We start from the raw sequence: 13,874 nt of genomic DNA, 5'->3' as shown, positions 1-13,874 counted from the left end.
CTCCTGAGTCCCTTGCCAAGTGCTGCTCTCCTGCATGATAAAAAACACAGAAGGTCAGCACATCCGCATTCATTCAGATAATGGTAAGCATTATCTGAACGGCACCCTTCCGAAAGCATTCTCTTATTAGATGCATCACGCTGTCTACTAAAATAAATCTTTGCATTCATTTAGAAAATGCAAAGCATTCTCTGATTGGCCACAAGGTATCAGGCCAGCATAGGACCCAAAAACAAGTGGAGTAGCGGTGTCCATTCAGTGCTTTCCCCAGCTTCCAAGAGCATCAGCCAGGTATACCTGTTACATTAGTTCATGCTGGAGCAATGTAACCATGTAAACTATGCCTGGAATGGTTCTTTAACTCCTAACATGAGGATTTTTTTTTTTTGTCTTGCATCAAAGAAACTTTTTTGCAAATGGGATCCCAACCCTCCTCAATGCATAGAAAAACACCTGTACTAATTAATTTGCACATAGATGTGTTGCAGCAACACATGCTAATAGGCTCCAACTGATCAAAGTCTGGCTCCAGTTTAATATTTTGCACAATAGAAAATACCACAATAAACATTGCATTTAAAAAAATAAATCAGATGATGGGGCAAGATATTTACTCTTCTGTGTGATATGGAAAAAGCTATACAGACATTTTACTACTGAAATACAACATTAAAAAAAAAAAAAAAATGTGAAAGTGACTAAAATAAACCGTGTTCAGTCACTTTCTAAGCTTTCCAACTCCTGCATCAAGTTTTCTTTTTCCTGTTCTAGTTCCAGGGCACGCTGGTGATTCTGCTGTAAGCGATCTTCCAGCCATTGTAGGAGTGGTCCGCTAATTGCGGACATTTGGCCACATAAGTTCTTAGTAAAAACTGCAAGAACAAAAAAGACACCATAAGAGCTTAGAGGTTTTATGTTGTATCTGTTTTTAAACCCCTCACTGGCAGCTTCCACCAGCACTTTACGATTTTAGAATCAGAGGAATTACATGGGCTTCTGCTGATCAGATATGTCAGTGATGGTGAACCTTGGCACCCCCAGATGTTTTGGAACTACATTTCCCATGATGCTCAACTACAATGCAGAGTGCATGAGCATCATGGGAAATGTATTTTGAAAACATCTGGGGTGCCAAAGTTCACCATCACTGATTAGCTGTCAGTGATCAGGAGCTCATCCTGGGAGCTGTTGGTTAAAAAAAAAAAAAAAAAAAAAAAAGTGGGGTATGCCTGTACACTTTTTTTTTTTGTTTGTTTTTTTAAGTACAAAATTGGGTTTATTTACTAAAGCTGGAAAGTCCAAAATCAGGCTCCCTTCTGCATATAAACCAATGATCTTCCAGGTTTTATTACCAAAGCTTAATTGAACAATCTGGGGTTAGAAGCTCATTGGTTTCTATACAGAAGGGAGCCTGATTTAGCACTTTCCAGCTTTAGTAAATAAACCCCCATTGTGTACTTAAACCAGGGCTCGACAAAACCCGGGCGCCAGGTCGCATTTGCGACTAGAATTAGCGACCTGGGGCAGCACAGCTAGGGGTATCCTGTCTCCGTGGACCCCCCCCCCCCCCCGGTGGTAATTGAGCCCCCGGCTTTGAGGCCTTCTGTGATACTATGGTTCCTTCTGGAATCTGGTGCCCTCTTGTGGTGGCCGTTGGAATTACAACCAGCAATGCTAATGAGGCTGGCAGGCAGGGCAAGCTCCATCTCCTTCCCTTTACTTAGAACCTATATTTATTCTCTAGAGAGTAAAATGGTGGTCGTTGCAATACTGTGTCACACTGTATTTGCACAGCGGACTTACAAGTGCACTTTTTTTGGGGAAAAATAAATTATTTTATCAAAAAAAATAAGACAACAGTAAAGTTAGCCCAATTTTTTTTTATATTGTGAAAGATAATGTTACGCCGAGTAAATTGATACCCAACATGTCATGCTTCAAAATTGCGCCCGCTCATGGAATAGCGACAAACTTTTACCCTTTAAAATCTCCATAGGCGACGTTCAAAAAATTCTACAGGTTGCATGTTTTGAGTTACAGAGAAGGTCTGGGGCTAGAATTATTGCTCTTACTCTACCGATCGCAGCAATACCTCACATGTGTGGTTTGAACACCGCTTTCATATATGCGTTCACTTCTGCACGCAAGCTTGGCAGGACAGGGCGCGTTTAAAATTTTATTTTATTTTTTCTTACTTTAACTTTTATTTTTTTTCACTGTTCTTTTAAAAAAAAAAAGAAAAAAGTGTGTCACTTTTATTCCTATTACAAGGAATGTAAAAATCCCTTGTAATAGAAAAAATCATGACGGGTCCTCTTATATATGAGATATGGGGTCAGAGAGACCTGACATCTCATATTTACACTAAAATGCAATTTAAAAAAAACTTGTCATTTGAAAAAAATAAAACAAAATGTCCCTCTAAGAGCTATGGGCAATGACTTGGAGACAGGTGGGGGGCTGGGGGCTATCTTCCCCTCACTTGTTTCCATGTCAGGCCAGGGACAGGTCCAGATCGCTGTCATGGACCTGGCTCCTAACTTTTTTAGCTGGCTCCTAGATTCCAAGCAAATTTGTCAACCCCTGACTTAAACGTGACATTTGGGCATCGCAGAAATTTGCATTCAAACTTCAGATTTGCTTGCGGTGCCATTTATTTCTTATTGGCACCCCAAAAGTGGGTAGCAGACAGCATTTTTGCAAAAATTTGGTACATGAGCCTCTTTACTGTGTTTTTGGAGGAGAGAGACCTATTAAAATAAATGGTGCTGCTTTAAAACAGGTCGCTCAAGTGTGAACAGGACCTGGTGGCCCTCCAGCTGATGTGAAACTACAAGTCCCACGAGGCATTACAAGGCAGACAGTTACAAGCGTGACTCCCACAGGCAGAGGCATGATGGGACTTGTAGTTTCACAACAGCTGGAGGGCTGCCAGTTTGAGACCGCCGATCTAAACCAAAGAATATTCTGAACACGCGGGGGGAGGGTTGGGGGGGTTATGGGGAAGAAAAAAAAAAAAAAAATCAGTGACTGGGTCACATAATCCGAAGCCAGTTAGCCTAGAGCGGACGCGGTCTTTGACAGCTTAGTCTGCGCTGAAAGCGCGCTTTCAGTACAGAAACATCATCCACCCCACCGACACATGGGCATTAAAGCCCATCATCCTTTGCTGCCACATGTTACAGGTTAAGGAAAAAAATAATAATTATACTATAATATACTAGAGGTGGTGTTGGGCTTTAAACTCAATGCTATAGGCAACAGCCTGCTATGATAAATGTACACTTACAATTTGATTGAACAACGTATTTGACAGGCTACTATGGAAATATCTCACACATACACTGTAGCGCAATAAGCTCTGAGCTCGTCATACAGATTAAAGTATAAGACAAGCCTACAACATACATATTAAAAAAATAAATAAAAAAAGGTCTCTCACCCTTTAGTTCTACTTTAAAGAGGAAATAAACCCTAATGGGTTTACTTCCTCTTTGATTCCCTGCAAAGGTAAAGCATAATGGACTACTATGCATCTCTCGCTCTCGGAAAATTCACCCTATTTGTCCCGTTTACCATCATCAATGAAAGGAAGACCCCCTTTCACTCTGGGGTCACGGCAGCGCCGTTTAAGCAGTGCAGTTTTAACACCAAAGAAGGGCTCAAAAGCGCCCGTGTTGTGCCACTTTGGAAGTGCTACCAAACAAAAATCCCAAGTTTTGGGTTGTCCCCAGAAAAGTAGTTATAATTAAAAAAAAAAAGAAATCTTCCAATGGGGACACTAGTGCCGATGAGCTGGGGGTCCCCAAGGAATTCCTTTGTAGGGATTTCCTCTCACTTCCTGTTTGGCTATGGGACAGGAAATGAATGTAAATCTCCGCAATGGGACACAGATGGGGGGAAAAAAAAAAAAAAAAATCATTCCTTGCTACATCTAAAATGAAAAATAACATTTTACTTGTAGTACTACGTTGTTAGGCTCTCCATTACACTTCCAGAAATTTGCTGGTTAATACCTTTGTTTTATTTTCAGTCATTTACAAGCTCCTGTTTCTGGCTGGGTAGTAAGTGGGGCAAGCTGTGGCCCCATTCACACCTGAGCATTTTGTAGCTTTAAGCCTGTAGCTATAACACACTGGAGATGGTTCACATCTCCGCGCAAACAAGTTCTGGAACTTTTTATTTTTTATTTTTTTACATTTTTTTGACCTGTGCAAAAAAAAAAAAAAAAAACGCATGACTTTCTGCCTGAAAACGCTACGCTCAGATGTGAATAGGGCCTTAGTTGTGTACTAAGGCTCTGTTCGCGCCTAAACCGGCCGCGGATCGCACAGAAACACTGTCCATCCCTGTTCTCCATTTCAAATCTTTGCCTGAATTCAGCCCTGAAAGGGAGCCAAAGTCACACACAGTTTGTGCAGTGCGCTCCACAGCTGCCCTGGAGACATGTGATCCGGCTTTATAGGGAGCCAATCACATTCTCCTGCTATGTGAATTGGATGCTGAGGGGAAAACCTCTTCCAATTTGCAATAGTGTGAACCCGGCCTAAAGATCGGTAGCCGGCAAGGCCAGCTTCCAGTCATGTCACCGCCAGTCCTTCTCATCCCCCATCTTGAGCATTCAGAAATATTTAAAAAGGATGGTCCCAGCAGGTGGGAAAGGGTTAGGGGAAATTGTGTGTTTTTGCCTAGAGTTCCGCTTTAAGCAAACCGATTGATGTGTCAACATTGTTGCATTTTACATGAAGAAACTTACCAGATCCATTGTGAATCTTTGTGACAGAATCTAGATGTCCAAGACTAAAAATAAAAAATACATTATAAAATGTAAACACAAGTAATGTTTGTTTTTAATACATAAAAGGATACATTTTGTATTCTATTACACACCACACCTTCTCATTCAAACAACCTCAATGCACACAGTTCCCACAGACAGATTTAAAAACCTAACTCAGGCCACAATAAAAAAAAAAAAATTATATATTATACACACACAGGTTATGAATCTACTCTGCGCACCAGCTCAGAAGCCTTTACAAACCCAGGCATTACCTTGTACAAGCAGCAGTGACATCAACGCTGTGCGGTACATAGCCTGTAGAGAGCACAAAGCTGTGGGAAGGGCCAGCGGGCTCCACCCACTACAGGGAGCCTGCCGAAAGGAGGGGGCAGAGACGAGACCAGCTCCCCCCCTCGCGTAAGGAGAGAGCGCGCAGCAGTGAGCAGACTTAATTACAGGAAGTTCCTGTGTCCTGTCAGATTAGGAGACCCGCCAAATCTTGTGATGTTCCGTCATGGCCATCTTCGTACACCCCACACCCTGCCTACATTCTGAAGTGGCCAAGTGGACAGCTTTTTACACCCACCGAGATCATGCATATCACACTTGTTTTAAGCTGTAAACTGATCTTATATAGTGGAATATAGGATTGGGGAAATCCGTGACATTGTTTTGATGTTGAATCTTAAAAGCAGCATCAAAACTGTCACGGATTTCCAAATACTGTATTTCACAGTTTACAGGTAAAAATAAGTGTGAAATGCAAGACTCCGGTGCGTGTAAAAATAGGATTTTTGTACTCACCGTAAAATCCCTTTCTCTGTAATTCACCAACCTACACAGCTCCTCTCTGTAACTAAATGGGTTGTTTAGCCTGCCATTAGGAGAACTAGGCAAAATTGTTACACAATACACAGAACTTTTAATCCCGCCCCAGGGGGGCGGACCCTGTGCTATCAACCCTCCTTACTGATCCCAGCAGCTTCAATACGTCAACAATCAGCATAACGTAGAAAAAAAGGAGGGGTGGGTGCTGTGTCGGTTGGTGAATTACAGAGAAAAGGAGTACAAAAATCCTATTTTCTCTTATATTCACTGACCGACACAGCTCCCCTCTGTAACTAAATGGGACGTCCCCAAGCAGTGCCAAACGAGGGGTGGGAAAAAAAAACAGCATAAAAACCTCATCCTCCATGGCAAGTGGGAACTAGTGAAACTAAACCCACAAAAAACAGCAGTGTGTGGAAAACCTCCACCATATAACCAGGCATCCTCAACAGGAGCGATCTCCAAAACTGCAACATTGCGGAAGTAATGCAACAGTGCATTTAACAAAAAAAGTATTGCGTTTTTATCGAAAAAAAACAGGAAAAAAACTCAATTTCAACTACACAGCCGTCTGCAAAACTTTGCGGCCAAAACAAGCATCAACCGATGCACTGACGTCTACCTTGTAGAACTGGGTAAACGTATGGCCATACGACCAGGTCGCCGCCTTACACACCTGAGAGATAGACGCTTGGTGTCGGAAGGCCCAAGATGTTGCGATTGCTCTTGTAGAGTGGGCCGTGACTGGAAAGGGGGGGGGCACCTGCCCCTTCAAGGCGTAGGATTGGACCACAATCTGTCTGATCCACCTGGAAATGGTGGCTGACGAGACCGCCATACCCTTCTTTGGACCAGCCACCGAAACATACAGTGAGTCTGACTTCCGAAAGGGAGCCGTGGAAGACAAGTACACCTTCAGAGCCCTAACCACATCGAGAGAGTGAAGGGCCACCTCCTTGGGGTGCTTCGGCTTAGGATACAACGATGGTAATACAATGTCCTCATTGATATGAAAAGCCGAAACCACCTTTGGTAGAAAGGATGGTTGCGGACGCAACACCACCTTATCCCTGTGGATGACCAGATAAGGCGACTTGCAGGACAAGCCGCCAATTCCGAAACCCTCCTGGCCGATGTGATGGCCACTAGAAAGACCACCTTCTGTGAAAGGGTCAACAGGGGAATCTCCCTGATCTTCTCAAACGGCGGCTTCTGAAGCGCCGACCACACCAGGTTCAAATCCCATGGGGGTAACGGAGGACGCAACGAGGAACTACATGTCGTACCCCCTGAACAAAGGTACTCACTAATAAGTGAGACGCCAGGGGTCGCTGAGAGGGAAAAAAAAAAAAAAAAAAAAAAAAGACAGCCAGGCCTGAAATTTGCCCCTTAATGGTGCTCAACGCCAATTTTTGGTCCACTCCATGCTGAAGAAACAGCAGTATCCTTGATATAGAAAAGGAGCATGGAGGCCACCCTTTCTCCTCACACATGGAGATGTAGGCCTTCCAGGTACGATGGTATATCTTCCATGAAGATTTCCGCACCCTCAGCACAGTTGGAATCACCGTGTGCGACAGACCCCGGTTCCTCAGCACCTAGCTCTCAATAGCCATGCCATTACAGCCAGCGATGGTAAAGCAGGGTGAAAGATTGGACATTTGAAATAGGAGGGCATCCCGCAGTCGCAGTTGCCAGGGAGCGTCTGCCACCAGACGCGCCAGATCTGCGTACCAGGGCCACTGAGGCCAATCTGGGGCAACCAGTATTACTGGAATCCCCTCGACTTCCACTCTGCAAAGTAGACGTCGCAAAAGTTTTAGTGGAGGAAAGGCGTATATCAGTTGGTACTGATCCCACGGAGCCACCAGCGCGTCTGCCCACGGATCCCTCGTCCTGGACACGAATCTCGGTACCTTCCAATTGTGACGGGAGGCCAAGAGATCCACCTCTGGCATGCCCCATTTTAGGCACAGCAGCTGGAATATCTCCGGATGCAACGCCCATTCTCCTGGGTCCAGCATCTGACGACTCAGGTAGTCCGCCTGCCAATTTTACACCCCCGGGATGTAAATGGCTGACAGGGCCGGAACGTGTTGCTCTGCCCACCGAAGTATGTGAGCGACCTCCCGAGCAGCAGCTGAGCTTCTTGTTCCCCCTTGGTGATTTATGTACGCCATAGCCGTGGCGTTGTCTGACTGTATCCTGGTCAGACGCCCTTGAAGACACGTCAACCACGTGTGGAGGCACAGCCTGATCGCTCTCAATTGGAGCAGATTGATCGGCAACTTGGATTCCTCCGTCAACCAGAGGCCCTGAACCGACTGAATCCCCATCACTCCACCCCAGCCGGACAGACTGGCATCTGTAGTGATCACCGTCCAGTTCAGAGGAAGAAACAATTTTCCTGACTGAATCAACGGGGACCTCAACCACCAGATCAGGGAATCCCTGACTGGTTGGCTCACCGGGATCTGCCGATCCAGGAACAACGTAGATTTGTCCCATTTTGTCAATATCTCCTTCTGCAGGACTCTGGTGTGGAACTGGGCATAAGGTACTGCCTCGAAGGAGGCCACCAAGAGCCCCAGCACTTGCGTGCAAAAGTGGAGTGACGACCACTTGCGGTTCATCAGCAGATTGACTGCAGACCTGAGAGTCAGCAATTTGTCTGAGAGGAGAAAAACCCTCGCTTCCCTGGAGTCCAACAGCAACCCCAGGTACTCCAGACGCTGAGTCGGTACAACCACCAACTTCCTTAGGTTCAAACAGCCACCCAAATTTTTGCAGGGTCTGCATGGTGATCGCCACATCCTCCTCTAATTCTGAGGCGGAAGATGCTCTCAGGAGGAGATCGTCTAGGTAACCCAGGATCGCGATCCCGTGCTGCCTCAGCAACGCCAATACTGGAGCCAGTACTTTGGTAAAGACTAGGGAGGCTGATGCCAGGCCAAAAAGGAAGAGCCACAAACTGGTAGTGGTCTTCCCCTACTGCCAAACGCAGAATTTTTTGATGCCGAAGGCAAATGGGTATGTGCAGGTAAGCATCCTGGATGTCCAAGGACGCCAGGAAGTCCACTTGATGGAGTGCAGCGACAAATGAGCGAACTGATTCCATACTGAACCTCTGCACCTTTACAAAGTGATTGAGGGCTTTTAAGTCCAAGATTGGACGTACCCCTTCCTTCTTGGGAACCACAAACAGATTTGAGTAGAACCCCTGGAAGCGTTGCGATTCCAGAACTGGTACAATCACCCCCTGATTCAGCATGTCCCTTACTGCTCCTAACAGGGCCTCCCGGCGAACCGGGGACACGGGTATGCTGGAGGGGAAGAATCTGTTTGGAGGCCAAGAGAGAGAAACTATCTTGTAGCCTGTGGAAATCAGATCGTAGACCCATTGGTCGGATAACCGGGAGGTCCACCAGACTGCAAACGCCCGAAGACGACCCCCCCCCCCCCCCCCACCCGATAAGTGGGTGGGGGCAAACCTTCATGCGGTAGCACTTTTGTTCGCAGGCTTGCGGTTCCAGAGGCGCTTGGGTGTCCTGTCGGGCTGGGGACGTTTTGCCGAAGCACCGGGCGGACGAAAAAGCCGCTTGTGAGCAGAAAAAGAGGGCCCTTGCCTGCGGCAAGGATCCTTAGCCTTCCTGGCCTGTGGGAGTAGTGTACTCTTACCACCAGTGGCATTCTTAATAATGTCATCTAACGAGGCTCCAAAGAGCCGCTCGCCAAGGAAGGGAAGACCTGTCAGGGCTTTCTTGGATGCCTGGTCAGCAGACCAGCATTTCAGCCAAATTAGGCGCCTCGGCACCACAGCTGACACTGAAGCCCTGGATAACAGAGGGAGAGTATCCAGGGCCGCGTCACAAACGTACTTAAGGCCTTGCACTAGTTGGTCTGCTAGCTCCACACAGACAGGGGAGGCGTTCAGCTCTCCCAATTCGCGGTGCAAAAGTTTTGCCCACTCAGTGTCTGCGACACCAGTGCGGATGCCAGTACAGGTCGCACGGCTGACCCCACAACCATAAATAAGGAACGAACCACCGCCTCGGCCTTCGTATCCAAGGGATCCTTGAATGCAGGAGTCCCCTCAACCGGGATCGTGGTTACTTTATTTAACCTAGATACTGGGGGGTCCACGACCGGAGGAGCCAACCACTTTTTGAGAAGGATGTCCTCAAAGGGGTAACGCACTGCCAATTCCCTGTAGATGAATTTGTTAAAATAAGTCAAATACGGGAACACCTTAGGTAAACGTGCTGGCTTGTGGGACCCAAAAGGGACCGGTACATCAGCAGAGGCATCCGCTGGCCCCTGAATCTTCAGGGTATCATGCACAGCTGTGATGAGTGCTCCAACAAGCGCTTTGTCGAGCCCAGACCCGGACGGGGAATCATCCTCACTGTCCAAATGGCCCTGGTCAGCCACATCTGATAGGTCAGAGCAGGGGTCACCAGCCACAGCAGGGCCCGAGTCTGCATCAGAGCTCTCCCCAGAGGATGGGGGGGTGGCCAGAGGCCTCTTACGTGCACTTTTCCTTCCACGTGCCGCCTCTATCTTAGCAACATAGGAGTCAAGGACCGCCGTCAGGGTGTCCATGCGCACCACACTATCCTCAGGTGACCCGGTTGCTATAGCCTGGATTTCAGGGGAAGAAACACCAGTTTCTGAAGCCATGCTGACCCTAGCCTGTCTGCCACCTGCAAGGGGACTTAGGACAGTGAAGGTTCCACCCTCCTGCTGCTGCCACGTGGGGGGGGGGGTACCTAGCGCTAGACTCACCACCCTGGGGCGTTCTGTGAATGCCACTAGCAGTGTCTGTAGACCCTAGGAGGTTCCCAGTTGCAGAGAGGAGAAAACTGTCAGCAGCAGCTTCTTATAAACAGCAGTGAAACGTTCTGCAGAGCTAGCTTCAGCGTTCAGCAAGGAGCCATCCAGCGTCCTGTACACACAGTGGACACAGGAAACAGCAAGTGAGAGCACATGTAATGCTGCCACAAGAGAACTGTGGCGAAAAGAGCGCTCAGGCTTCAAGAAAATGGCCGCCAATTGAACTAAATAGGAGATCCTAAAGAAGATGGCTGCTGAAGCTCACCAGGGGAATACAGGCTTTCCCACATCCAAGATGGCCGCCAGACAGCACCATGCGGTGACCGAACAAAACTAGAAATGTGCTGCCTGCCTACAGCCAGAACAACCTCCACAAACACTTTTGAGACCCCCCCCAGACCGGGACCAGGACCAACGCCAGCCGCACAGAGCCCCCACAGGTGAGAAACCAGCAAACGCGCACACACACACACACACACACACACACACACACACACACACACACACACACACACACACACACACACACACACACACACACACACACACACACACACACACACACACACACACACACACACACACACACACACACACACCTCTCAGAGGGGGAAAGGAGGGGTGATAGGGACTTGGGAGAGAAGATAGGGAGGTGAGGTGGCCCCCGAATCGACCCCCCAGGGAATGCCCAGCTGCTCCCCCCACCAAGGCAGGGAGAGCCATACTTACCAGTCCTGAAGAGCTGGCAGACATTCCATCACAGAACTACTCCTGCGCAGTTACAGGGTATCTGTTGGCCTGGTATACTGTGATCCAGACAGCAGTAGCCCGGTCATATGTATACCCCGGAGCAATGAAGCTCACTGACCACCTCTGGAGCTGAGGCATGTCGTGGCCTGCCGAGCCTTAGCTGAGGCCTGGTCACGCTCGATGGCCGTACTGGGGAGACTACAAGGATATCATTAACCAGCCTGTCACCCAGCCGGCAGTTGATAAACGATCCCAGGATTTTTCATCTTGCGCAAAAAACATCAAACCTGCAGCAAAAACATGGACCGAGAGGGCCCGCAGGGTTCCTAGGTCATTCTCCTTACTAGGCAAAATAAAAACTGAAGCTGCTGGGAGCAGTGAGGAGGGTTGATAGCACAGGGTCTGCCCTCCTGGGGCGGGATTAAAAGTTCTGTGTATTGTGTGACAATTTTGCCTAGTTCTCCTAATGGCAGGCTCTACAACCCATTTAGTTACAGAGAGGAGCTGTGTCGGTCGGTGAATATAAGAGAAAAGATGTCCGCTTGGCGACTTCAGACTTTGTGTGGACGAGATGGCCATGAGGGAACATCACTTCCGTTATGAAATCTGGCAGGTCGTCTAATCGCCTAATCTGACGGGTCGCCTAATCGTCTAAAAAAAGATGTCCGCTTGGAACATCACTTCTGTTATGAAATCTGACGAGTAAGAGCCAAGGACCATGACTTGTTCCATGTTGGGTTCACTGTACAAGGATTCCAAAGAACACACATAGGCAACATTTATACATTTAAACGGAATGGATTGTTCTTCATACCTGTGTATTTTACGATAGGCATCTTGCTCTTCCTGGCAAAGGATTCTGGGAAGTTCCACAGCCGACTCCAGACATACTTTCCGGATTGTTTCTTGTGGCACCACATGAAGCGGAATCTCTATTCTCTCGTACCTGATAGACATTACATAAACGTTAGGGATTGTTCCACAGTACAAGAACGATTTTAGGCCGCCCAGACGGGTGGGGGGGGTGGGGGCGATTGTTTGGAACAAGCAGAAATGAGGTGCAGTATTGGAATCATCATACGATCGATCAGATTGTAATAAGGAACCATGACTCCGACAAGGCCGCTCTCAACAAAAACTGCCTGCCCAGGGGCCCATGATGCTATTAAAATAGCCCTGGGGACAAAGTAATGCATGGGGCGCCTACTAGGGAGACCGTTTCTGGGTGTAGCTAAATGAGGACAACATATTGGGGCAACAAAATTATTCCAAATTAAAATTCACTCCCTCTACACACTAATCCTCTTCTCCCCTGTACACACTGCTCCCGCTTTATTTTATTTTTTTTACACTGTCCCCTGTCATTAATGCCTCTCCCAGAGGAAAAAAAAAAAAGGCCACGCACGAAGCATGGCAAGCCCACGAGGGGCTCTGTTACAGATGCCGTGCACAGCTGACTCACTGTGTTCAGCTTTGGCTATTTTCAGCGGCTCCGTTGTGGTTCGTACTGTGCAAGCACTGCGCCTGCGCAGTACGGGGGGGGGGGTCCTTATCCACTCTGGGGAACTTTCTCGGCAGAACACCTCCATGCACAGACTACTGTTGGTGCTGGAGGGGATGTAGCGGTGGTCCGCCTCCAAGCTGACTCCACGGGGTCTCGGAACTTCTGCTCTGTGAGCACCCCCAGCAGCCCCGATTGGCTATCACCAGCGGACCCGGATACCTATGTAGATTATTTTGCATGTGGCCAGATATGCAATTCTTTGCAGTGCACTTTGCGACAATTTCTTTTTGCATTTACACAAAATCGCACCCGCAAAGTATCAGTACTCGCCAATAAAAAACAAACGGTATCGGTGCAACACACACACACACACAGATAGATATAGATAGTGCTGTGTAAATTAATGGCGCTATACAAGTAATATTAATAAAAATAATAAATAAAAACTATTCATGAATTCTGAAAGCATTTTCATTTCATTACTTTTTTTTTCCCTAGATGACTACATGCTCACACACAAAAATACTTACTCAGTGCTCTTCTGTGCTTGGACCGACTGGAAACAGGTATATAAAATACGTCCCGTCTAAGGACCAAAGCAAAGAAATAAATACATACATTTAAAATAAATAAGGAAGGGGAGAATAAAAAGTAAAGAAAAACAACAACAATACAAAATACACAGTAAGCTTAAAAAAGGTTAAAGCCTATTCCCAGCTACAGGGGCGGCGGGGGGGGGATAGCTTCCCTGAAGAAGTATCGTAACAAGTTATGCAACGCGTCGGGTGGAGCCAGTGACGTCACTTTCGTGTGTCTCGTATTCCCAGAAAGCGGTGAGGAGGCAATTAGCTTTTTTTAATTTTGTTGAATACGCTGTCAAAAAAGGTTTTAAAGCAGTTGTAAACTCAAAAAATAAAAACATGAAAGACAAAAAAAAAAAAAAAAAAAAAAGGCATAATGAGCTAGTTTGCATCGCTTACTAGCTCATTATGAATCACTTATGTTAGAACGAAGCTGTTGCAGCGGTCCCTGTACACTGCTCTGACATGTCTCCCAGAGTTATTTCAGGGTTCATGGGCTCCAGCACTGTGATTGGCCGGAGCCGCGATGATGGCATGCGAGGGACCCGCCGGTCACGGCACGATCGTGCCGCTTCTTCAGCGCGCACGCGCTGAT

At 47.2% G+C, this 13,874-nt stretch overlaps 1 protein-coding gene across 1 annotated transcript in view; it reads right to left on the bottom strand.

The window, feature by feature from the left end:
- Positions 1-515: 515 nt before the first annotated feature.
- Positions 516-13,874, bottom strand: part of BRCC3 (BRCA1/BRCA2-containing complex subunit 3) — a 75,895-nt gene continuing 62,536 nt past the window's right edge. The window contains exons 5-8 of the mRNA XM_077465200.1: positions 13,229-13,284; positions 12,009-12,140; positions 4,757-4,800; positions 516-872 (exon numbers count right to left, since the gene is read on the bottom strand). Of these exons, the coding sequence (XP_077321326.1) occupies positions 715-872; positions 4,757-4,800; positions 12,009-12,140; positions 13,229-13,284 (390 nt within the window). The 3' untranslated portion in view covers positions 516-714. The remainder of the gene's footprint in view (positions 873-4,756; positions 4,801-12,008; positions 12,141-13,228; positions 13,285-13,874) is intronic.

Source organism: Lithobates pipiens, unplaced genomic scaffold (assembly GCF_037356315.1).
Source record: "Lithobates pipiens isolate NorthernLeopardFrog02 unplaced genomic scaffold, aLitPip1_a1.2 Scaffold_1, whole genome shotgun sequence".
NCBI lineage: Eukaryota > Metazoa > Chordata > Amphibia > Anura > Ranidae > Lithobates > Lithobates pipiens.
This window is presented reverse-complemented; position numbering and strand designations above follow the sequence as displayed.